Source organism: Prionailurus bengalensis, unplaced genomic scaffold, assembly GCF_016509475.1.
Source record: "Prionailurus bengalensis isolate Pbe53 unplaced genomic scaffold, Fcat_Pben_1.1_paternal_pri Un_scaffold_51, whole genome shotgun sequence".
In the NCBI taxonomy this organism is placed as follows: Eukaryota; Metazoa; Chordata; class Mammalia; order Carnivora; family Felidae; genus Prionailurus; species Prionailurus bengalensis.
In genome coordinates, this window is record NW_025091155.1 from 183031 (window position 1) to 207968 (window position 24938).

A 24938-nucleotide genomic window follows, 5' to 3' on the forward strand; every position below is an offset into this window, starting at 1 on the left:
AGGGCTGTCTTCCTGCCTTGTAGATGACCTTTTCCCTGTGCTCTTCTCCTCTTCCTCCTTTTTTAAGGACCCCAATCCCATCCTGAGGGCCTCACCTTCATGAGCTCATCCAACCCTAATTTCCCCCCCAAAGGTCCCACCTGCAAATACCATCACACGGGGGCTGGGGTAGGGCTTCAGCATGTGAATCTTTGGGGACACAAGCATCCAGTCCATGACGCCATGTATGCTTGGCCCAGTGCTGTGCATTTAGGAAGTTGGAGCATTATTATTATTTTCAAAGACAAGCCATTGGCTGAAGCTTCTAGAATAGCATCAAGAGCCTGGGTTGACACTCTGCTTCGGCCTCCTGTTCACTGTGTGACCTCGGGTTTGTTGCTTAATCTCTCTGATCTTAATTCTCATGGTGTGAGAAATCAGTATAAAAGTAGAACCATGGGGTGCCTGGGTGGCTCATTGGGTTAAGCGTCCAAGCTCGGTTCAGGTCGTGATCTCATGGTTCGTGGGTTCAAGCCCTGCGTCGGGCTCTCCACTCCTCTCAGCATGGAGCCCGTTTCAGATCCTCTGTCCCCCTCTGTCTCTGCCCCTCCCCTGCTTGTGTTTTCTCTCTGTATCTCTCTCAAAAATAAACAAACTTAAAAAATTTTTTTTAAATAAAAATAGAACCAAGCCTCACAGAGCTGTGGAGAGTGTATAGTGAGTTAATAACATAGGTAACCTTAGAACTAATTCATCATTCATTCATTCATTCATTCGCTGGCACAGAAGAGCTCATTCAGAGGGATAAGGATGCTGAGGATAAAGATGGTGGGAGTATCAGTCTGCCCTGGCCGCCATAACAAGGTACCACACACTGAGTGACTTAAACAACAGAAATGTATTTTGTCACAGTGCTGGAGGCTGGAGGTCCAAGGTCATGATGTCAGCAGGGTTGGCTTCTGCGGGCCACGAGGGAAGGCTCTGTTCCCGGCGTTCCTCGTGGATGGCCCTCTTCTCCCCGTGTCTTCATGTGGCCTTCCCTCTGTGGTGGTCTGTGTCCCAATTTCCTCTTATAAGGATACCAGTCACACCAGATGAGGCCCCACCTCATGACCTCATTGTAACATAATTACCTCTGTAAAGATCTTGGCTCCAAATAGATCACATCCTGAGGTCCTAGGGGTTAAGGTTTCAGCATGTGATTGGAGGGCAGGGACACAGTTGAGCCCATCACAGTTGGGGAGGTGAAGGCATCCTGGAAAGTGGGAGTTGGGTAGGTCTTTGAGGCCAGAGGGGTAAACTGAGGCCCCTCGGGGCAGTGCTTGAGCCACAGCCAGGACTTAGAGCTTAGGGATTTTCCATCCCGGCAACCTTTTGTGGATGGAGCACGTGGGTCCTGACGGTCACTGCACTAGCCATGGGGGAGGACGCGGGCAGACGGCAGGGCCCCTGCGTCACAGTCACTCTGGCAGGCGACGGGCAGATGGCCACCTCCGAGGGGCAGGCGGACATTGGCAGGAGGGCTACGAGCTGCCTGAGAGAGGGCTGGCCACTGGGAAGAGCTGGGGCTGGCCCTGTGTGTGGGGTGGTCAGCTGCGTTAGCCCTCCCCCCCATGCTGTCCCCTTCTGTGACACCGGGGAAGGCAGCCTGGGCCAGCCCAGTGGTGCCAGACATTCTCACGCAGGATCAGTGAGCTGGAGAAACACACTCCTGTGTGTTTCCCCTTGATCCCACCCTCTTCCTGGACGATACCACAGACACCAGAGGTGTGTGGGTTTGCTACACCTCAGGCAGTTCTCCGACGCCAGCCGGGTGGCCGCCCCTTAACCGAGTCTGACGCTAGCTGCCTAGAGTCAGTGTCAGGTCCCACAGGTGAGGGGCCCCCGTCCTGCAAGACTGTCCCCCACTTCAGGTGCAAGTCTCGGATTGTCACCTGTACTTCTTTGTTGGTTTCGTTTATTTATTTATTTTTGAGAGAGACAGAGAGAGAGCACGTGCGCACAAATATGGGGAGGGGCAGAGAGAGAGAGGGAGACACAGAATCCAGGGCAGGCTCCAGGCTCTGAGCTGTCAGCACAGAACCCAGTGTGGCTCACGAACTGCAAGATCATGACCTGAGCTAAAGTCGGACGCTTAACTGACTGTGCCACCCAGGTGCCCCATCCCCGTACCTCTTGATGGCCACATACTGGGGTTCCCCTAGCCCCCTCCTTCGGTTTGATCATTTGCTCATGGGAGTCAGGGAAACACTTAGGTTCACCAGTTTGTGACAAAAAGGTACGATACAGGATGCAGATGAACATCCAGATGGAAGAGGTGTGTAGGGCAAGGTCTGGGGGAAGGACACAGAGCCTCCGTGTCATCTTGTGACACCCTTCCATCACCTCCATGTTCGGCAGCCTGCTGTCCAAGCCTCATACTTGGGGATTTTTATGGAGGCTTCATTAACACAGACATGATGGAGAGTGAACTCAGTCGGCCTCCCTGTCCCCTTCCGGGAGAATGAGGGATGGGGCTGAAAGTTCCAAGCTTCTCATCATAGCTTGGTCTTTCTGGTGACCAGTCCCCATCCCGAAGCGATCCAGGAGCCCGCCAGGCATCACCTCATTAGAACAAAGGACATTCCTCTCACCCAGGAGAGTCCAAGGGATTTAGAAATTCTGTGTCAGGAACTGAGGTCAAAGATCAAATGGTAGAATAGAAGATGCCCCTAGTGCTGTGCTCACTTAGGAAATTACCAGGGTTTTAGGAGCTCTGTGCGGGGAACTGGGGGCCAAGACCAACAGGTATATGTTTTTTTATTTCACGGTCAGCAAACTGTTGCCCAAAGGACAAACCCGGCTCTCCACTTGGTTTTGTAAATAAAGTTTTATTGGAACACAGCCACGCTCATTCATTGGCATATGGCTGCTCTCCGGATCCGAGGGTGAAGTTAAATACTTGAGACAGAGACCAGATGGCCAGCAAAGCCAAGAACGCTTACTCCGTAGATCTCTACAGAAACGGTTTGCAGACCCTTGTTTTTGTGCTTCTCTGTCTATAGTTCTAGGTACCAGGTTCACCCCTGGAACTTCCTTGTTGTGCTGAGAACAGCAGTGTCTGCTGAGAACCCGCTTCCTGGTTCACAGACAGCTGTCTTCTCTCTATGTCCTCACATGACAGAAGAGGGAAGGGAGCTCTCCAGGGTCTCTTTCCTGAGGTCACCAATCCTACCCATGACCTCATCACCTCCCACAGGCCCCGCCTCGTAATGCCCCCATCACACTGGGGATTCGAATCTCAACATAGGAATTTGGGGGGAGCTGAAACATTCAGTGCATTGCAAGGAGTGTCCTCCTCCCCAGAGCCTCAGTTTTCCTCCTCTGTACATGGGGAGAGTATTACCCTGAACTGTTGGGATGATCCCATGAGGCAAGGCAGGCAGGAGAGAACTTCACAAAGTGCCACACTCTCGGGACTTATTCTCTCCATTCTACCTGCTGATAGCCTCCACCTTGCTGTGCTGGCAGCATGGAGCCTGGAGCCTGCTTCCCTCTCTGACCCTTTCTCTCTCTCTCTCTCTCTCTCTCTCTCTCTCTCTCTCTCTCTCTCTCTCAGAAATAAACATCAAAAATTTTTTTTTAAAAATCAACTGCAAAATATTTATTTACACTATATTAACACATAGTATCCACACTTGTAAAAGTTGTGGTAAAATACACAACATAAAATTTTGCCTTCATGATTTTTAAGTTCGGTAGTGCTGAGTAATTCACATTGTTGTGTGGTCAGTGTCTTTTCGTCTCACAAAACTACAACTCTGTACCCATTAAGTAATAATTTCCCTTTCTCTCCTCCCCCCAGCCCCTGGCAACCACCATTCTGTTTTCTGTCTCTATGAACTTGCCTCCTCTAGGCACCACTTATAAGTATTTTGTGTCTTTGTGACTGGCTTATTTCACTTAGCGTGACATGTTCAAGGTTCACACATGTAGTGGCAGGTGTCAGAATTCCCTTCCTTTTTTTTTTTTTTAACTTTACGTGTATATTTTGAGAGAGAGAGAGGGTGGGACAGGCAGAGAGAGAGGGAGGGAGGGAGGGAGGGAGGGAGAGAGAGAGAGAGAGAGAGAGAGAGAGAGAGAGAGAGAGAATCCTAAGCAGGCTCCACACCATCAGTGCAGAGCCCAATACAGGGTCTGCCCTTGGCTGTTGTGAATAGTGCTGCCGTGAACATGGGTGTGCAAATCTCTCTTCAACACTCTGCTTTCAGTCCTTTGGGGTATATACCCAGAAGAGAACTGCTGGATCAGATGGTAATTTTCTGTTTAATTTTTTGAGGACCTGCCATCTTATTTTCCTTAGGAACCGCACGATTCTACGTGCCCGTCAGCAATGCACGAGAGTTCCGATTTCTCCATGTGTGCACCCACACTTGTTATTTTCCATTTTTCGATAGGAGCCATCCTAATAGGTGTGAGGCGGTCAGTATCTCATCACGGTTTTGATTTTGCACTTCCCTGATGATGAATGATGTTGAGCATCGTCGCATGTGCTTGTTGGCCATCTGTTTATCTTCTCTGGAGACGTGTCTGTCCAGGTCCTTTGCCCATTTGGGAATCAGGTTGTTTTTTGTTGTTGAGTTGTAGGAACGCATCATACAGTCTAGACATTAGGTCCTTATCAGACACACGATTTGCAGGTATTTTCACCCATTCCATGGGTGTTGCCTTTTCACTCTGTTTATTGTGTCCTTTGATGTACGGAAGTTTGTTTACTTTGACTGGTCCAGTTTATTTCATGTTACTTTTGCCTTCTCTCCTTTTGGTGTCACAGCCAAGAAATTGTTGCCAAATCTGGCACTTCTCTGCTATGTTTTCTTTGAGGAATTCTGTAGTGTTCGCTCTGGTATTTAGGCCTTTGATCCATTTCGAGTTGATTTTTGTGCATGGTACAGGTGAGGGTCTCACTTCATTCTTTTCCATGTGGACATCCAGTTTTCTCAAGAGCATTTGTAGGACACTGCCACCCCCCCCCCCCACTGAATGGTCTTGGCATCTTTGTCAAAATCGTTTCATATGTACTGATAGACGTGAAGGTTTATTTCTGGGCTCTCTGTTCTTCACCACTTGTGTTTATGCTGGTACCTCAAAATGTGCTAGTATTTTTATTACCATAGTTTTATAATGAGGTTTGAAGTCAGGAAATACCAAACTTCTAGCTTTGTTCTTCCTTTTCAAGATTGCTTTGCCTATTCATGGGAGTCCTTATGACTTTTAGGATAGATTTTCCTTTTTCTGCAAAAAAAACCAAAACCAATAACAAAAAACAAAAACACCACACCAAAACAACATCAACAAAATGCCATTGGGATTTTGATGGCGATTACACATAGATTGCTTTGGGTTTTATTGACAACAATATTAAGTCTTTCAATCTCTGAACACATGGAAAACCTTTCCATTTATTTGCATCTTTAAAAAGTTCTGTCGGGGTGCCTGGGTGGCTCAGTCGGTTGTGCATCCAACTTCGGCTCAGGTCGTGATCACAGCTTGTGGGTTCGAGCCCTGCATCGGCCTCTGTGCTGACAGTCCAGATCCTGGAGCCTGCCTCTCTCTCTGTGCCCCTCCCCTGCTCATGCTTTGTCTTTCTCTCCTTCAAAAATGAATAAACATTAAAAACAACAACAATAATAATAATAATAATAATAATAATAAAGGTCTCAGCAGGTTTACTGTAGCTTTCAATATACAGGTCTTTCACCTCCTTGGTTAAGTTTATCCCTAAGTATTTTATTCTTTTTGATGCTACTTTTTTTTTAGTGTTTCTTTATTTTTGAGAGAGAGAGGGAGAGAGAGCGAGCGAGAGCGAGCGAGCGAGCATGAGCAGGGGAGGGGCAGAGAGAGAGGAAGAGAGAGAGAATCCGAAGCAGGCTCCGTACTATCAGCACAGAGCCCGACACGGGGCTCGAACTCAGAAACCGCGAGCTCACGACCTCTGCTGAAGTTGGACGCTTAACTGACTGAGCCACGCAGGCACCCCTGTTTCTGATGCTATTGTAAACAGAATATTTAACATTTTGTTTTGGGATTGTTTATCGGTAGCATTTAGAAATACAGCTAATTTTCACGTATGGATTTTGTATCCTGCAACATTGCTGAATTTATTTATGACTGCTAACAGTTTTCTTGTGGCGTTTCTAGGGTTTTCCGGACATAAGATCAACCGAGATCATTTCACTTCTTTCTTTCCGATTTGCATTCCTTTGGTTTCTTTTCCTTGTCCTAATTCATCTGGCTAGAGCTTCCAATGCTACGTGAAGTAAAAGAGGCGAGCAGAGGTGTCTTTGTCTTGCTCTTGACTTTGAAGGAAAAACTTTCTGTCTTCCACCATCACATGGGATGGTAACTCTGGGTTTTTCCTACATGACTTTCATACGTGACCGGTAGTTTCTTCCTGTTCTTAGTTTGGTGAGAGTTTTTATGGTGAACGGGTGTTGAATTTTGCCACATTCTTTTTCTGTATCAGCCGCGATGCCCATGTGGTACTTTTCTCTTCGTTATGTTAATGCTGGTGTCTTGCGTTGGTCGGTTTTTGTGCCTTGAACCCTCGCTGCATCTTAGCAGAAAGTCCTACTTGGTCATGGCGCATGTGGAGCTCTCCGGATCCTGCCGAGTTCTGTTTGCCAGTGTTTTGTTGAGCCTTCTGATGGAGTCACTCATTGGAGACATTGGTCTCCAGTGTTTGTGTCATGACTTGCTTGGCTTTGCTTTCCAAGGTAAGTCGGCCTCATGCAACGCAAGTATTCCCTCCTCTTCCATTATTATTATTATTTTAGAAGAATTTGAGGAGGATTGGTGTTAATTCTGATTTTTGTCGAGTCTCTCTCTCTCTCTCTCTCTCTCTCTCTCTCTCATTTTTTGCTCTTAGTAAGTCTGGCTTAAAGGTTTGTCAATTCTGCTGATCTTTTGGAAGACTCAACTCTTGGTTTTGTTAAAACCTACCCTTGTATTTCTTTTCTTTCTTTTGTTTGTCTCTGCTGTGACATTGTGATGACCTTCCTTCTGCTAGCTTTGGGTTTTGTTTGTTCTTCTGTAGTTCCTCGAGGTGTCAAGTTAGACTGTTGATTGGAGACCTTCCTTGTTGTTTGAACATAAGCACTTCCAGGTGTAGATGCCCCTTGTACCCTGCTTTCTTTACATCCCCTGGATTTTGATACGTTGCCTTTTCCTTTCCATTTGTCTCAAGATACTTGCTGATTTCTGTTGTGATTTCTTCTTTGACCCGTTGGTTGTTGGAGACTGTGTATGGTTTGGGGCACCTGGGTGGCTCAGTCAGTTGAGTGTCTCTCTCTCTTTTTTTTTGAATATAATTTATTGCCAAAGTGGCTTCCATACAACACACAGTGCTCATCCCAACAAGCGCCCTCCTTAATGCCCATCACCCATTTAGCCCATACCCCCACCCACTTCCCCTCCAGCAACCTTCAGTTTGTTCTCTGAATTTAAGAGTCTCTTATGGGGGCACCTGGGTGGCTCAGTCAGTCGAGGGACCAACTTTGGCTCACGTCATGATCTCATGGTTCATGAGTTCGAGCCCCATGTTGGGCTTTGTGCTGACAGCTTAGAGCCTGGAACCTGCTTCGGATTCTGTGCCTCCCTCTCCCTGTCCCTCCCCCACTTGTGCTCTGTCTCTCCAAAACTATATAAGCGTTTTTTAAAAAAAAGAGTGTCTTAAGGCTCAGGTCGTGATCTCACAGTCATGGGTTCAAGCCCCGCGTCGGGCTCTGTGCTTATCAGTCTGATGGGTGTTCGAGAGCAGCCACTGTGGGGACCCTTGAAGCAGGGGGATTTTATTCTTCTGAACAGGTTACTGTTTCAGCCAGAATAGAGAGACCAGGTGAGGTTTTAGGCAAGTAACACTGCAGGCACCCTGTGCGCCAGGCTCTGTGCTCAGCACATGGTGTGCGTTACCTTGTTCAGTCTTCCCGTAGCCCCATGAGGCAGGTGCTGTTCCTGTACGCCCTGTACCCAGCGAGAAAACTAAGGTTCAGAGAGGTGATGTGATTTGACTGTGGAAACACAATCAGTAGCCACAGTGGCCAGGATATGATAGCTGGAGCTGAGATGGGGGAAAAAAAAGTCCTAAGCCAAAAGTCCAGCCATGGCTTCCTAGCTTTGTGGCCTTCAGTAGGCCAGTTTGCCTCCCGACCCTCAAGTTTCCACACCTGTAAACAGGGCCGGTTCCAGGGCTTTGGCTAGATAGTTTTCAGACTTGGAAATGCCGCTGGCGAAGCCCAGCTTAGAGCTCGCTGAGCTCAGAGGTCAGCGCTGTCCATGGGGCGAGTGCTGACTCGGTTGTGTGGGGCAGACACTGCAGGGCATGGCCAGGGATGCTCTGTTTTCCCCTCCAGGAGGCACCTGCAAGGAAGGGGAGAGGGGCATGGGAGAGCCTGCGATCGCTCTCCAGTGGGTGCACTGCTGAGCTGGCCTGGCTGAGGCCGAGTAGGTCACGGGGCAGCCAGGAAGGGAGCGGCTGCTCATGGATGGGTTGGATTCAGAACTGCTCCTGTTACCCCATGTCGCAGCCCTGGCGATGTAGAGCTGGGACCGGCCTTTGAGGTCATCTCTCTTGGTCTCCTCAACCTCGAGGTGGGGTGACTGGGGGCTGGGCAGACTGGGGGCTGGGCAGACCGGGGGCCAGAATCCAGCAAAGCAGAAGGGTGTTCAGGCCACTGGAGAGTCATCTCTGTGAGCAGAGGCACGGCTGCCCTTTCAGCACTGTGTCCCTCACTCCTGGTGCATCAGGGGCACTCAAAAAAGATTTGTTGAGCGTGTGAGGATAGTAGGAAAACACACCCCCAGGGAGTCAGACAGCCTGGAATTCGGTGTCTGCTCTGGGCCAGCTTTACTTCTCTGGGCAAGTTTGCTTCACTTTGCTGAGCCTTGGTTTCCCAAATTGAGGTCACAGACCCAACTGGGAGGTGCCTGAGCAGGGATTGGAACCCAGAGCTGCTAGATTCCAGGCCTGATTTATCACTATACCTTCCTGATTCTTTTATATACTTGTTTCCCCTTCCTTCCTTCCTTCCTTCCTTCCTTCCTTCCTTCCTTCCTTCCTTCTCTCTCTTTTCTTTTCTTTTCTTTTCTTTTCTTTTCTTTTCTTTTCTTTTCTTTCTTTCTTTTCTTTCTTCCTTCCTTCCTTCCTTCCTTCCTTCCTTCTCTCTCTTTTCTTTCTTTCTTTCTTTCTTTCTTTCTTTCTTTCTTTCTTTCTTTCTTTCTTTCTTTGCTTCCAAAAATATTTATTGAGCACCTGCTATGTGCCAGGCACTGTTTTGGTCTCCATGGATACAGAAGTGAACAAGATAGGTGAGGCCCTGGCCTCAGGGAATTTATATCTTAGAAGAAGGTAATAGTAAGCAAGTAAACAGGACAGGAATAGCATATGTACCCAGAAGGGACTGTAATGAGGTGTGAGTGGTGTCAGGGGAGGGCTGTGTCAGATAAGGGGCTCAAGGAAGATGACATTTCGTGTGACACCTGAGAAGAACCAGCCACGCAGAGAGCCTGAAGAAATAATTCAGTAAAACATGATGTTCTCACAGGCCCCAGGCCTCAGACTTACAGAAGGCACCATGAGGAGGGCATGGAAGGAGAGAAGTTATCAAAGAACCCCAGATGGCCTCAGAGGGCCAGGAAGGGCGACACAGCCCTTGGGGATGACCGCACCCTGGGTCGCGTTTGGGTCTCCCCGTCCAACTGCCCCTGCCCTTCTAGGTGAAGCAGATCATGGAGGAGGCAGCCACACGGAAGTTCGTCCATGAGGACGGCAGCCACATCATCTCCTTCTGTGGTGAGTCCGTGGACCCTGACCTGGAAAGGGACTTCTTTCTCTGTGGGCTGCCTTGGGGGAGTGGCGTCTTTGTGCCAGGATTCTCACACTGTGTTTTGACTTTGTGACTCTGAAGTTATTTTTGGATTCCCGGGGGGCTCTGTGAGGGAATTTGGAACCACGGAGAAGCCGAGAGAAGAAAGGAAGAATGGCCTGTGTACCCAGCAAGAGCTAGTCACTGCTGACGCTGGAGGGACTGTCTTCCCCTCCTGTGGGCTCAGTTCACAGCTACCCATCCCCCTAGTGACGTTGGTCTCGCATCTGATGACAGACTCTGCACCCTTTCCTCACCCTGCCTGCGGCTGTTGCCAAATGAAGGGGGAGGATGGATGGGCTTTAAAGACATAGGGAATCGGGAGCCATTGATCCATGCTAAATCATCATGTCCAGCTGGCTCAGCAGAGGAGGCAGGCCCAGGGCTCGGAGCTTGACTTGTATCCTTGAACCAGCTGTGCTCACAAGATTCCAGAAATAAATAACCGTGCTGCCAGGTTCTTACTGTCCTTCCACAATGGCTACAGACACATGTTTCACGTGTCCCCACAGTCAGGGTTCAGCTTCTAATCCATGTGTATGTATAAGCAGGGATGTTTCTTTCTGCCTGAAAACCTTTTCATTCCATGACTGGAGTGTCTGGCAATGGAGGACGTGCTGTATCTCCCTTCTCGCGCTCTTGGCCCCGAGGAGAGGCCAGAGCGAGGAGCCCTGGTCAGCCCTCAGCTTCATCCAGATGGCTGGAGGCACTACCCATGGGAGCACATGCCGTGACCTGGGAGCCCACTGCTGTCAGGTTAGCCCCTTTGCAGCCAGGCAGACCTGGGTTTGAATCCCTCCTCTGCCGTTTGTTTGGAGTTTATTTGGAGAGAGAGTGTGTGGGCAGAGGGAGGGCAGAGAGAGAGAGGAAGAGAGACACAGAGAGAGAATCTCAAGCAGGCTCTACGCTGTCAGCGCAGAGCCTGATGCGGGCCCCGAACCCATGAACCAGGAGATCGTGACCTGAGCCGAAGTCGGACGTTTAACCGACTGAGCCACCCAGGCGCCCCCAAATTTCTTTTTAAAGTGAGATGTGTTTATTTAAATTACATATATATGTGTGTGTGTGTGTGTTTATATACTTGTATGTGTATATATAGGTGTATATATATATATATATATATATATATATATATATATATATATATATATATATACGTCTGCATACGTACATGTGTATATACGCATAAATGTTAATGTGAGAATGTATATATGCCTAATTTTTTTTTATCCTGGACATCTCTATTTGCAAAGAAAATAATAGGCATACTTCAGAGTGTGCGACCATGCTCACCCGTTGAAGATTTAGAGGAACAGAACGGGATAAAAATCATGATTCTCTACCTCCAACCCCAGTGTTTGGATGAGGGAGGAAGGGTGATGTCACTGCAGGGTGAGGCCTGCAGGGGCTCCCTGTGGTGTCTCTGCTCCATTGCGCCTCATGAGCCATTGTCAGAAAGACGCGAGGCATGTCTCCAGTGCTTGAACAGTTAATTAACTTATTGCAGTCTAAACCAAAGTGTAGTGTGTGCAAGCAAAAATGAAGATATTTCCGAGATGCTCACCCAGAATATATTAAACCCATGGGCAGATTAGGCAGTAGGGTAGGCATCCGTTCAAAGCCACGTAATCGCTGGGGCACCTGGCTGGCTCATTCAGTAGAGCACGTGACTCTGGAGCTCAACGTTGTGAGTTCCAGCCCCACGTTGGGCGTGGAGCCTCCTTAAAAGAAAAAGTATAAGGTTTTGAAAAAAGTCAAATAATTGCCAACAAAAACAAACCAAGACAAGCAATTGCACCAAACCTCTCGGTATTTCTCCTTGTGTGCAACATAACCTGGGCCAGGCTCTTAACCCTCAGGCTGCTGGAGTATTCCTTCTGTGGAGTCACAGTAACTAGAACGCTCACTTCTTGGGTTTTTTCCACAAGGATTAGGTAAGGTAAACCTTAACACGGGTCTCGACCCAGCAGATACCCAATAAGGAGTAGCTCTTATAATATGCTCAGTTTTTCCATCAACATCGATTATGCTCCTATGATATACCAGAGTGAGCTCCCTCCCAGTCTGCTGTGTAAGACAGAAGATAAGAAAATACTCAGTAAAGCGCTGCTGAAAGTACCCGAAATAAGACTGGGGCCATCAGAATGGCCTGCACAGGGGCTGTTTCCCGGGGGGAGGGGTTGGGGACACTAAGGCCCAGAGAGGGAAAGCGATTTGCCTGAGGTCACACAGCAAGTTAGTGATAGAGCCCAGGCTACTGCCCAGGTCTCCTGCTCTGAGCAGGGCTGGGCGGGGTGTCCAGGGGAAACACAGACATGGGAAGATGACGACAGTCCTCTCTTCAGATCCTTTGTGGCGGCACAAGTGCTGTGAGCACACCTTGGGCTCAGACCTGGCTTTGGATCCCAGCTCGTCTGGGTGGCCCTGGGCAATTCAGTTCCCCTCTTAGGGCCTCAGTTTCCACATCTGAGAACTGGAGATGGCGTTCCTTTCTTCCTTGGCTGTGGCAGAGATGGAACGGGATCCATAATGTTAGCCGTTCCTGGAGTCACAGTGGTGGTGCCGATCATGTGATTCTTCAGCCCAGATAAAGCCCACCAGTCGTGTGGTCAGCCTCCCCTCCCTCCCTGACAGGAGTAGTAGCTAACGTCCCCGAAGCGCTCACTATGTGCCGAGCCATGTGAAGCGCTTGCCATGCATTTTCCCCACCTCGCTTGCTGCAACCATGTCAGATGCCTGTTCGTACTTTCCCATTTCACAGATGAGGATACTGAGACACAGAGAGAGGAAGTCATTGCCCAAGGTCACGCAGCCGGTTAGTGTCTGGGAGAGGATATGAACACAGACAGTCTGACCTTGGGCAGCAAACACAGGTTCACTGCTAAGCTCTCCTGCTCCCTTTTGAGGGAGTGGAAGGCAGACAGACGTACGTGATTTTCCTTTGATGCTTTCGTGGATTTTGCGATTCTGGGGCGCCCTGCTCTCCAAGGCGCCTCTGTGTGGCTGAAGACCTGAGCTGGGTTGGGTGCTGGGGAGCACGGGTAGGGCAGGGCCTGCTGACCATTGTGTCCCTGCAGCGGCTGTAGAGGCCTGCGTCCTACATGGGCTGCGGTGGCGGGCGGCTGGCTTTCTGCGCAGCAACAAGATTGCAGCTCTCTTCATGAAAGTGGGCAAGAACTTCCCACCGGCCGAAGAGCTGAGCCGCAAGGTGCAGGACCTGGAACAGCTGATCGAGAGTGTGTGAGTGCGGAGCCTGGGGTATGGGCTGGAGCGTTTCCGCAGGGGACAGTCCAGGCTCCTCCCTGAGCTCTGCCAGAACCCGCACCTCCTGGCACTGTCTGCACTCTGCTTTCGCTCCTCAAACCCGCCAGACTCTTTCCTACCCCGGGGCCTTTGCACATGCTCTACCTACCACCCGGTTCACACGCCTCACCTTCCAGGGCTGGTGCCTGGTCATCATTCAGGCCTTCCCCCAGTTAAGGGTAAACTCCAACCCTCACCCCATTTCTCTTACATATCACTGCTTATTTTCTCTCCTGTGGTTATCACCACCTCTAATTATTCATTCCTTTGTGTACTTTTCACTTGATTGTTGTCTATCTCTCCTCCTTGGCTCTGAACTCCATGAGAACAGGCCACTAAAATCTGTTATTCCCCATTTTGTCCCCAGTGTTTGGACAGTGCCCAGCACCTGGTAAAATGTTCAAGAAATGATTGTTGAATGAGTAAGTGTCTGCTGTTAGCCAAACCCATTCCGCATGCAGGAAGACCAAGTTTAATGAAACTACTGTGGTCTCCATCTGCATGGACCAGATGCTGACATTGAGGCAACAAGGGGAACGGTGACTTCACTCACAGGTCTGGAGGGCTGATTTCCTGGGGGGCGGCGGGGTGGGGGCTCAGGGCCTGAGAGCATGTACGTGAGAACCTCCCACCAGAGTCCCGACCGCACAGTTTGACTCTACGCCAGAGCCTCGGTCTGGAGCCTGGTCAGGGCTGGCAAAGAGGTTTCAGCTCCCGTTGGTGCTAGCAGCCGCCCACAGGACCTTGTTGTGAAAGATTCCGGAGCCGTGATTGGGCTTCACGGGAAAGAATGTGTGGATTGATTCGCCGTGTGTGTGACGGGCAAGAGAAGGGAGAGAGATGCGCACATGCTGTGTGTGCCGTGGGTGATCACTCCTCCTCAGCAGGTGGGAGATGGTCCTTTCCCTCCCTTGCAGGCTGTGCCAGCCCAGAGCTGCTGGCCAGAACTGTGGCACGGGCAAGGCTGTGGACTTAGCGTCACCGCCTCCCTTTCGGAACCAGACTCCTCAGCCACTTGGTCTTCAAGGTGCCTTCCAGTCCGTATGCTAAATTCCCAAGTGTTTGCTGATAACTTCCGAAAGGGAGCGATTTCCATGGGCCTTCCGTAATATCGGGAATGACTTTCTCATGGAGGAATTAGAGATACCCATGCCAGGTGGTAAGGGAGAGCCATTCATTTCATTCATGCAATCGCTCATTCATGAGAGAGGGAAGGGGAGAGAGGGAATGAGAGAGAGAGAGATGAAGAGAAGTATCGCTATGAGAATCTGGCTTGCCCATCAACAGTATATGAAGGTGTCTGTTTTATCGCATCTTCACACTCACTGGGTGTTATTTTTTCAACACGTCACCCACTTGCCAGGAGCAATGTGGGCTTTTGTTGTTGTTTTAGTCGCCGTTCCTTCATTCCCTAGAGAGGTTGGGCATTTTGCTGTTTGCACATTGGTCCTGTTGGATCTCCTTTTTTGCGAATATTCCTCCTCCTTCTGTACTGGTTTTGAAGGCGAAACCAGATTCTGGGCCTCCAGGAGAATGTGCGGAAGCTGCCGAAGCTGCCCAGCCCGTCCCCACTTGCCATCAAGCACCTGTGGATCCGCACTGCTTTGTTTGAGAAGGTCCTGGACAAAATTGTGCATTACCTGGTGGAAAACAGCAGGTGAGTGAGAAAGAGCAGCTGCCGTGGCATGCTCTGGCGCCACCTTCTCCCCATTTTGGGAACTGCACCCTATGGCACAAAGCAACTTTCTTTTCTCTCCTGTTGACGTGCACTTGATTTGAAAGCAATTAGATAAAGGCCTTCTGGATGTTTGCCTCTAAATGAGCCCAGCTTAGAACCTGGGACTATTCAGGTGCTTCCTGCTAATATAGGATCTTCAAATTTGGAATGAGGAACAAGGATCTTGCAATCTTAGGGATCTTTTTCCTCCCATGAATGAAGCCTACAGTCTGCTTGCTGACTGTGGTCCTAGAAGAGTCATGTAGCTTCTCTGTGTCTCTGCTGCTCTTTTAATAAATGGGACAGGGATTGTTGCCATTCGGGAGAAGAGGTGAGAAGGGGAGTTAGTGAGTACACAGTGTTTTGGAAATGTATGATACTTTTTTTTTATATTTTCTCTTCTAGCTCGGATTAACCTGGTGTAAAAGTTTTAGACTATGAGTACTCTTGGCAAGCATTTATCCATGCATTCATTCATCCAGTAACTATTTACTGGGCACCTACCATGTGCCAGGCACTAACCGAGATGTTGGAGATACATTGGTCTTAAGTGTCATGTTAAGAGCTTGGATATTATGCTAAGAGCACAGAGGAGCCAGTGAAGAATGTGGGCTTTTGTATAACCTGAGACTCTTCATGGCTAACACTCCTTCCAGCCATAGACAGATGGGGAGACAGAGATAGACAGGGGGAGTGGGAAAGAGAAAAGACGATGAGGGAAATATCTGAGAATCTCCTCATCTCTCGGTATATGAAATTGCCTGTTTAACCACATCTTCACATGCAGTGGGTATTATGATTACCTTTTATTCTTTGCCTGTTTGCTAGGAAAATATATATGAAAGGAGAGAGCAGAGTCCTTCCTCTCACGAACCTCACATCGTGGCAGGGAAAACAGGAAAATAGTAATTGTGGTTAAATGTGGTGAGTATTCCCAGTCAGGTGGGTGGTGGTTAGTTTCCTCTGGGTGGTCCGGAAAAGAATCCTGGAAGACATGGCAGTTACTCATGAGTTCGAAGGGCATGTAGGCATTAACCAGGTGAAGTGGGTAGGGAAAAGAGTGTTCCCAGCCAAGGGAGCAGCAGGTGCAAAGCCAGGAGGCAGGAGACAAATTGGAAGAAATCCAGGCGCTGGAGTCCAATTAATCTCTTCACCTTCTAGTAAAATGTGATACGTCTCTGCCCCGTGCCCTCGCATGGGTGCGGGCCTCTGTAGCTATTGCCTTTGGCATATGACCTTGTGTTTTCTGCTGAATGAGTCGGTAGAAGGAATGAGTAATTTATTTGAGCAGCAATGCCAAACTATCTCTTTATTTTTTGTGTCTAAACTTTTTATTTTTTTGATTCGCATAGAAGTTGTAGCATTAGCACAAAGAGTTCTCGCCTGCCCTCAGTGATAACATCCTACATAACCATAGTACAAATACCAAAACAGGAAATTGACACTGGTACAATACTGTTAACTAAACTACATGCTTTATTTGGATTTCACTAGTTTTTACGTACACTCATTTTTTTCTGTCTAGTTCTATGGAATTTTAGCATAGTTAAATTCAGTATAAATACATATATGTACTATTTAATTAAATGTGTATTATTTAACTATTTAATAAAAATTACATATGTATATGTAGTATACTCCTAGTATAAATACAGTCTATATTTCTGTATAACCAACACCACAGTCACGACACAGAACTGTTCCAATGAAACCTACCACCCCAAAGAAGCTCCCTCGAGCTACCCTCGATGGTCACATCTTGCCCCCAGTCCCACCTGCTAGTTTTTAAGGTACTATTTCCAGGGTTTATGATCATGCAACAGTGCTGGTTTTCAGCATAGAGACTGAGTGGCAGAGTGGAAAGTGTCTTGAAGTTTTGCCTTCAGATCTGACACCAAAATGGATAAACTTGCTGAGAACGCACAGAGCATGTCCGTTTGGCTTCAGCCACTATCCTGGTGGATAGACGATTCCTCTGGGGTCAAATTACAGTGATGTTGCCACCCCTTAGCAAGAACTCCCTGGTGTCAGAGTCTGTGCTGTTGCTGTAAAATCGGGTCAATATTTAATCCTCCCAACAACCTGGGCAGGTGGGTTATGTCATTCTTGTCGTTTTATAGCTGAGGACACTAAAGCTCAGAGAGGGTAGTCGTCACATGCCCGGGGACACGCAGTGAGAGTGGGATTGGCTGACCTGGGCTCCCACTCAGTCTGCCTCGCTGCAGATCCTGTGTTCTTCGACCCCTGCTGTAGGATGGGAACACCCAAGCCGGCTGGGTATAGCTTGCATCCACCTGCTGTGTGGCCTCCAAGAAGTCACTTACCCTCTCTGAGCCTGACATCCCTTGGGAAGGTAGAACAAGGTCCTTTCCAACTCTAAAATTCGGTTCCTAGCTTGTAGGAGTTGGCAGAGAATTAGAAGGCACTACACAACAACTCAAACAAAGAAGCAAAACCCGAAAACACTCAGCACAAACATTGTCTTGCCCATATGACAAGTTATTTTGAAGAGCCAGAAGCCAGGGGGCGCTTGCGAGCACGTCAGGCCAGCGTCATCCACATAGTTATCCGCGCAGAATGTCCTGTTAATACAGCTTTTCCGTACACACCACAGCTAGAAAGCCTTTTATTGCCTCAATAATATTAGAAGAGCTGACATCATCTGAGCTCCCAAGCCACTTGGCGCCTAAAATGGAAGATGTGATAGAAGCTGATAGAAGCAGCCAGAAGCAGCCTTCTAATTACTATTCCCGTTACTCTCATTAAGGCTGTATCACAGCCATGTATTAAGCAGTTACGTGCCAGGCATGGTACTAAGTGCCCACATCTGTTGTCTCTTTCAAAAGTCCCTTTTTTTTTTTTTAATTTAAGTAAGCTTCACACCCAGCATGGAGCTCTACATGAGGCGTGAACTCACGACCCTGAGATCAAGACCTGAGCTGAGATCAAGAGTCAGACACTTAACTGAACCACACAGGTGCCCCTCTAAAGTCCTTCTGACGGCCCTAGGATAATATGTTTTTATTACCCCCATTTTACAGATGGGACATTTGAGGCTTACAGTGTTAACTGGGTAACAAGAGGGAGGCTGAACTCAGTCTGCTCTTAAGCATCAGGTCAGTGTCAGTTGTGCGCCCTCTGCTGGTTCCCATCCAGACCTGCCTGTCCTTTTCTCTTGCTAGTAAATACTATGAGAAGGAAGCCCTCCTGATGGACGCGGTGGATGGCCCCATCCTTGCGTCTTTGTTGGGTAAGTGGTCCAGGGCTCTGAGCTTCATCTGGATCTCTGATCTTGGCTAACTGGTGCACCTCCTAAGGGCCTCTCTCGTTTCCCTCTAGCCTTCTCCATCAAAACTTAACCTGTTCCCTGGCTCTTGCTCTCAGGCTCTTGTGCTGGACTCTCCTTAGCAGGACCCTGGGGCATACTCACTGGCTGGAGGGGAGAGGCAGTGAAGTTGGTGGCCCATCTGGGGGTAGACAGGAGGGTGGACTTGCAGGGCTATGGATTCCCAGCCCCTGTATGCTCCACAGTGGGGCCCCGTGCCCTGGAGTACACCAAGGTGAAGACTGCAGATCACTTCTGGACTGACCCCTCGGCCGACGAGCTTGTCCAGAGGCACCGCATCCACAGCTCGCACCTGTGGCAGGACTCACCCACCAAGCGTCCAGCCCTCTGTGTGAGTAGGGGTGGACTCTGGGGCCCTGGGAGGGAGTTGGACTGAGTGCCAGACTTGGTGTGGAGGTGGAGAATGGAGTGGGACATTGAGGGTCACCGCAGGCCTCACCCTCCACCTCCCCTCACCCTTCCAGATCCAGAAGAGACATTCAAGTGGCAGCATGGACGACCGACCATCCCTTTCTGCCCGTGACTGTGTTGAGTCCCTGCACCAGAACTCCCGGGCCACGCTCCTCTATGACAAGAACAATGTTCTGGTTCAGCCGGTGAGAGATATCTGGGACCCAGATCTTCCACAGGGGGTCTGGCTTCCAGTTATACAGGAGGAGTTCCCTCTGGTTCCAGGTTGTTCATCCATTCATCCATGCATCTGTCCACATCTCCATCTCTCCATCCATTCCTCCATATGACAGCATTGCTTCTATCCATCAGCCCATCCATTCACCCACCTACCTATCTTTACTTCTACCTATCCATCCATCTATCCATCTACTCATCCATCCACCCACCCATCCATCCATCCACCCATCCATCCATCCATCTTCCTACCCATGTTTACTTCCATCCATCCATCCATCCATCCATTCATCCATCCATCCATCCATCCATCTTTATATCCATCTACCCACCCACCCATCCATCCGTCTACCCATCCATCCATCTTCCTACCCATGTTTACTTCCATCCATCCATCCATCTATCCATCCATCCATCCATCCATTCACCCACCTACCTATCTTTACTTCTACCCACCCATCCATCCATCCACCCATCCATCCATCCATCCACCCATCCATCCATCCATCTATCCATCTACCCACCCATCCATCCATCTTCCTACCCATGTTTACTTCCATCCATCTAGCCATCCATCCATCCATCCATCCATCTTTATATCCATCCACCCACCCATCCATCCATCCATCTACCCATCCATCCATCTTCCTACCCATGTTTACTTCCATCCATCCATCTACCCATCCATCTACCCATCCGTCCGTCCATCCATCCATCCACCCATCATCCATCTTCCTACCCATGTTTACTTCCATCCATCCAACTACCCATCCATCCATCTATCCACCCATCCATCCATCCACCCACCCACCCATCCATCTTCCTACCCATGTTTACTTCCATCCATCCATTCATCTATCCATCCATCCATCCATCCATTCACCCACCTACCTATCTTTACTTCTACCCATCCATCCATCCATCCACCCATCCATCCATCTGTCCATTCACCCATCCATCCACCCATCCGTCTACCCATCCATCCATCTTCCTACCCAGGTTTTCATCCATCCATCCATCCATCCATCCATCCATCCATCCATCCATCTTTATATCCATCCACCCACCCACCCATCCATCCGTCTACCCATCCATCCATCTTCCTACCCATGTTTACTTCCATCCATCCATCCATCTATCCATCCATCCATTCACCCACCCATCCATCCATCCATCTTCCTACCCATGTTTACTTCCATCCACCCACCCATCCATTCATCCATCCTTTTTTACATCATCCATCCATCCATCCACTCATCTTTACATCTATCCACCCATCCATCCACCCATCCATCCATCTTCCCACCCATGTTTACTTCCATCCATCCATCTACCCATCCATCTACCCATCCGTCCATCCATCCATCTATCCACCCATCATCCATCTTCCTACCCATGTTTACTTCCATCTACCCATCCATCCATCCACCCATCTTTACCTGCATCCATCCATTTGTCCATCCATCTATTTAATTATCCATTTATTTTCCAGTCCATCTCTCCACCCACCTGTCCACCTAGCTGTCCATCCATCCATTCTCTTTTGTTATCACTCACTCATTCAGCAAGTACTTATACTGAACTTTCCTTGTGCTGGATGTTTGGGATATCAGGATAAGTATCTTCATGGCTGATATATTTTTTAAATGTTTATTTTTCTGAGAGAACATGCATGGGGAGGGGCATAAAGAGGGGGACAAAGGATCCAAAGTGAGCTTCACCCTGACAGCAGAGAGCCCAATGCGGAGTCGAACTCACGAGTTGTGAGATCTCAACCTGAGCTGAAGTCAGATGCTCAACCAACTGAACCACCCCAGCGCCCCCTTCACAGTTGATATTTATGGAGTGCTTTCTTTGTGTCAAGCACCATGATAAGTGCTTTTAACTATATTAACTCATTTAACCTCCCAGCAACTATTTGATGCAAGTAGTATCATCCAAGATGATAACGCTGAGATGTGCACAGGGGGGAGTAAGTGGCAGAGTCATGCTTTGAATTCAGGCTGCCTGAGGTGGGAGTTGAATCATTTATCAATCACCTCTAGGCCTGGCTGGTGCAAGCCCCAGAGATGGGTGGTGAGCCAGGCACACGAAACCCCTACCCTCATGGAGTAGATACCCCTCTGCCTTTCCCTTCCTGAGACTGTGTGGATCAGTGTGGTGTTTGGGCTCAGCTGGGAGGAGGCAGAGGAAGCTGCCAGTTGCTCTAGCTCTGTGGTCGCAGTTGTGATCATGAGGTGACCCCGAGCGAGTCACTTTTCCCTGTGAGCCTTAATGTCCACATCACAATGGGTACAAGATCCTATCTCCTCAGATCTAAGAAGCTATGGATTTAAGATGCTCCATTTTTAAACATAACCATCAGGAAGTAAAAAAATGATACTAAATTCTAGAAAATGTTTTCTCATTACTTGGAAATTTTATTTGAAACTTTTTGAAAGAGCTCTTTGAGCTCTTTGATTTGGATAAAAGGAGTTGTTTTTTTTTTTAGGGGTGCCTGGGTGACTCAGTTGGTTGAGTGTCCGACTCTGGATTTTGGCTCAGGTCATGATCTTGTGGTCTGTGGGATTGAGCCCTGCATCAGGCTCTAGGCTGGCAGTGTGGAGCCTGCTTTGGATTCTGTCTCTCCCTCTCTCTCTCTGCCCCCTCCCAGCTCACTCTCTCTCTCTCGAAGTAAATAAGCCAAAGTCGTCTTAGTAATGCTTGGTTAAGTAATTAGAGGTCATATAGCTGTCATTGACAGGTAATGGGTTTCAATCATCACTCATTGATTTTGTCATTGCTTTTGCCCTTGGGTAAAACTTCAAGTTCCTTAGCATGGAATGAAAACACCCAAATCAGTTTGCTTCTTGCCAGATCATTCAGCCTTGTCTCTCACTCTTTGCCCTACTCTGCTGCTTTGCTCTAGCACCTTGTCAAACTAAACTACCCATAATTGCACGAGTGTTCTTCCTCACTTCTAGCTCTTTGTATGTGCTTCTTCCCTCTACCTAGCATACTTTTTCCTTGTCCTTCAGGTATCAGCTGACATATCACCTTCACCAAAGAACAGACAATATTGACACAAAACTGGGATGTCCCTTCCATATGTTCCAGTAGTGCTGTGTTTTATACCTGTCACTTACATCTGTATACTTGGCTCTGTTTGGAAATGCCTGTTTGATGTTTCCGTTTATAGTTTATGATTGTTCAGGGTGGACTGTGTCCTCATCTTGTAATTTCACCTTGTAATGAAGAAACCAGAAACTCTGACATTTATCCACAATAGCAATTAGTTCAGTGTGCAACCCTGAGCAAAATATATTTAATACTAACCTTGGGTTTCATATTGCAGTTGTACGTAGGTATTTTTCATTTTTCTTAACACTCATAAAGGCCACAACTTTGTTTTTTTCTTTTTCTTTTCTTTTCTTTTTCTTTTCTTTTTCTTTTCTTTTCTTTTCTTTTCTTCTTTTTTTTTTTAATCAGTTGTAGTGAAAATTATTTTGGAGAAAGAAGATAATTCTTTCTTTTCCTTTTCAGATGCTACCAAATTTGAATGAGGATCCTGTAGAAATCCTTTAGTATCTACTGATGATTCAATTCTAAATCAAGATCCAGTATGGAAAGCGTCACGAGAATATGTACAGATTTTGAACAAAAATTATATGATTTGAATAATAAATAGAAAAAATTTACTGGATGCTTACCAAACATTTTCATTGTTTCCCAATTGAACACACTATATGGCAAAGTCTTGATTAAAGGAAAATGTTTTTGTATCATATGTGTGTAATGAAAATCTTTATAATATTTTAAACTATGTTTTTTGGAAACTCATTAACTTTTAAGCACATTTTGTACGTGGAAACCAGCACTAGAGGGTTTTACATACATCAGACTGCTCCACTAACAGCGGTTTGAACAGCACCCAAACAACCAAGTTGTCATTAACACTTCAGTAGTGTTCATGGATGGCTTTTTGTATTTTCCAATTTTTATGACTATATGTGGGCCTAAAGATTTAGACATTATTTAGATGTATTCCTGCTATGGCTATTGCCAATGTTTATACGTATTACAATTTTTTTTAGAGTGCCATAGAACCTATCTATAATTTTAATTGTAAACACTGATTTGTAGCTCTTTCCACATGGAGAAATAAGATTTGCCTAAGGCTTTTCACTTTTCTGTTTATTTATTTATTTATTTATTTATTTATTTTTGAATTGCTTTTTAGAAACAAACTTAGAGAAAAGAAAAATTAGAGAGAGAAAAAAAAAAGAACTCCCCCCTCTCCCCGCCCCAGCCATTTGCAAGTAAATTGCTAATGGGATGCCTGATTCCTGTAGCATTTAAATCCTACAAGTCAGTACATTCCACATAACTACCATACAACCTTCACAATAAGAACATTAACTCTAATAAACTCGACTCTTAAACAATGGTGTTAAGGGCTCTGACCCCGCCCCCCACAGTCAAAAAGCCATGAACAACTTTTGACCCCCAAAGACTTAACCACTACTACTACCAATAATCTTTTGTATATGTATATCATACTCTATTCTTAAAGTAAGCTACAGAAAAAAATACCATGAAGAAAATTATGAAAGAAAATACATTTCCAGTACTGAAAAAAAAAATCTGTGTGTAGTCAGTGCACCCATTAAAACTCTTTTGTTCAAATGTTCAGTATAATTCTATCATTTATTCCTCATAATTCTTTTTACGTTTAGTCACTTATCTGTAGTATACGTTATACCAAGGAAGGTCCTGTTCAGAGCCATGTATTGAATTCAGTTGTATGTCTTAGTCTCTTTCACTCTAGAACAGTTCCTTTGTCTTTCCTTGACTTTCAAGACTTTTAACCTTTTGACGACTAAATTCCAGTAACGTGGAATGTCTTTCAATGTGGATTTTTCTTAGGTTTCCTTATGGTAAAATTCAGACCATACCTGTTTAGCAAGAGTATCACTACAACCTACTCTTCGCATCCTATCATGTGACCTACAATTTTGAATTGTCCCCATACTGATGATGTTAATGTTGGCCACCGGAGGTAGTATCTGCCAGGTTTCTCGCCTGGAATGTTAACTTTCCACTTTCCAATTATTATTTTATGGGGAAGTACTTTGAGACATGTAAAATATCTCCTTTCTCAGACACCCTGTGCCAGGCCACCTCTTCTGCAGATGATTTGCCCCCCTGCAGGTTCTGAAAACCCATGCTGGGCTATTCTTCCCCTGTGCAGATGCCTCCCTACCCTGTTCAGTCTGTGATACTTCATTATTCTATACCATTCACCTTTCAGGGATGCTCTCACTTGAGCTCCAACACTGTGCAGGGTGACTGTCCTACACGTAATGCCTTCCCCATTCTAAGCTCCAACACCTCACTCTGGACCCCCACAACTCCATGCCTCTGTTTCTAGGACTGGGAACTAAAATATCGGGGATGATAAAGAGGAAAGGAAGGAAGGGCTCTACAGGTCTTTTACAATCAACTTGGCAAGCTCTCCAAAGCCGTTTCTCATTGGAATTGCATCGAATCGGCCAACAGTTTGTAAGGAAAGAAATTTCTTATACTGATTTTTCCAAAGAACTAGTCTTTTAATTATCTAAGCTTATTCCCCACAATATATTGTTTCTTACTCGAGTGTTTTGTCTGCAGATTCTTTTGGATTTGGTACATGCAGTGACATATAATCTATAAATAGTGGCATTTTTTTCCCAATTCCTAGACCTTTCATTTTTTTTTCTTTCCTACTACAAGAATGACGTTGAGTAAATGTGAGGATAGTGAGCGTTCATGTCTTCTTGAAATTGCAACATGTAAAAGTAGTTTTCTGTAACTATGTAGATAGTGGGGTTTTTAAAAGTGGATGTCTTTTATTAGTCTCTTAGTTTGCTCTTGCCGTTTACAACAGATCACCATCAACACAGTGTCTTAAAGCCCCACGCATTGATCTCACATTTTTATGGGTCAGAAGCTAAGCAATGGCTTAGCTGAGTCCTTTGTTCAGGTTCTCACAAGGCTGTAGCCAAGGTGTCCCCTAGACTGTGCTTCCCCATTTGGGCACTTCAAC

At 47.1% G+C, this 24938-nt stretch overlaps 1 protein-coding gene across 1 annotated transcript in view; it reads left to right on the forward strand.

Moving 5' to 3' along the window:
- Positions 1–24938, forward strand: part of LOC122478343 (ankyrin repeat domain-containing protein 26-like) — a 242014-nt gene that overhangs the window by 30179 nt on the left and 186897 nt on the right. Inside the window, exon 5 of the mRNA XM_043571969.1 lies at positions 9733–9808. Coding sequence (XP_043427904.1) covers positions 9733–9808 — 76 coding nt within the window. The remainder of the gene's footprint in view (positions 1–9732; positions 9809–24938) is intronic.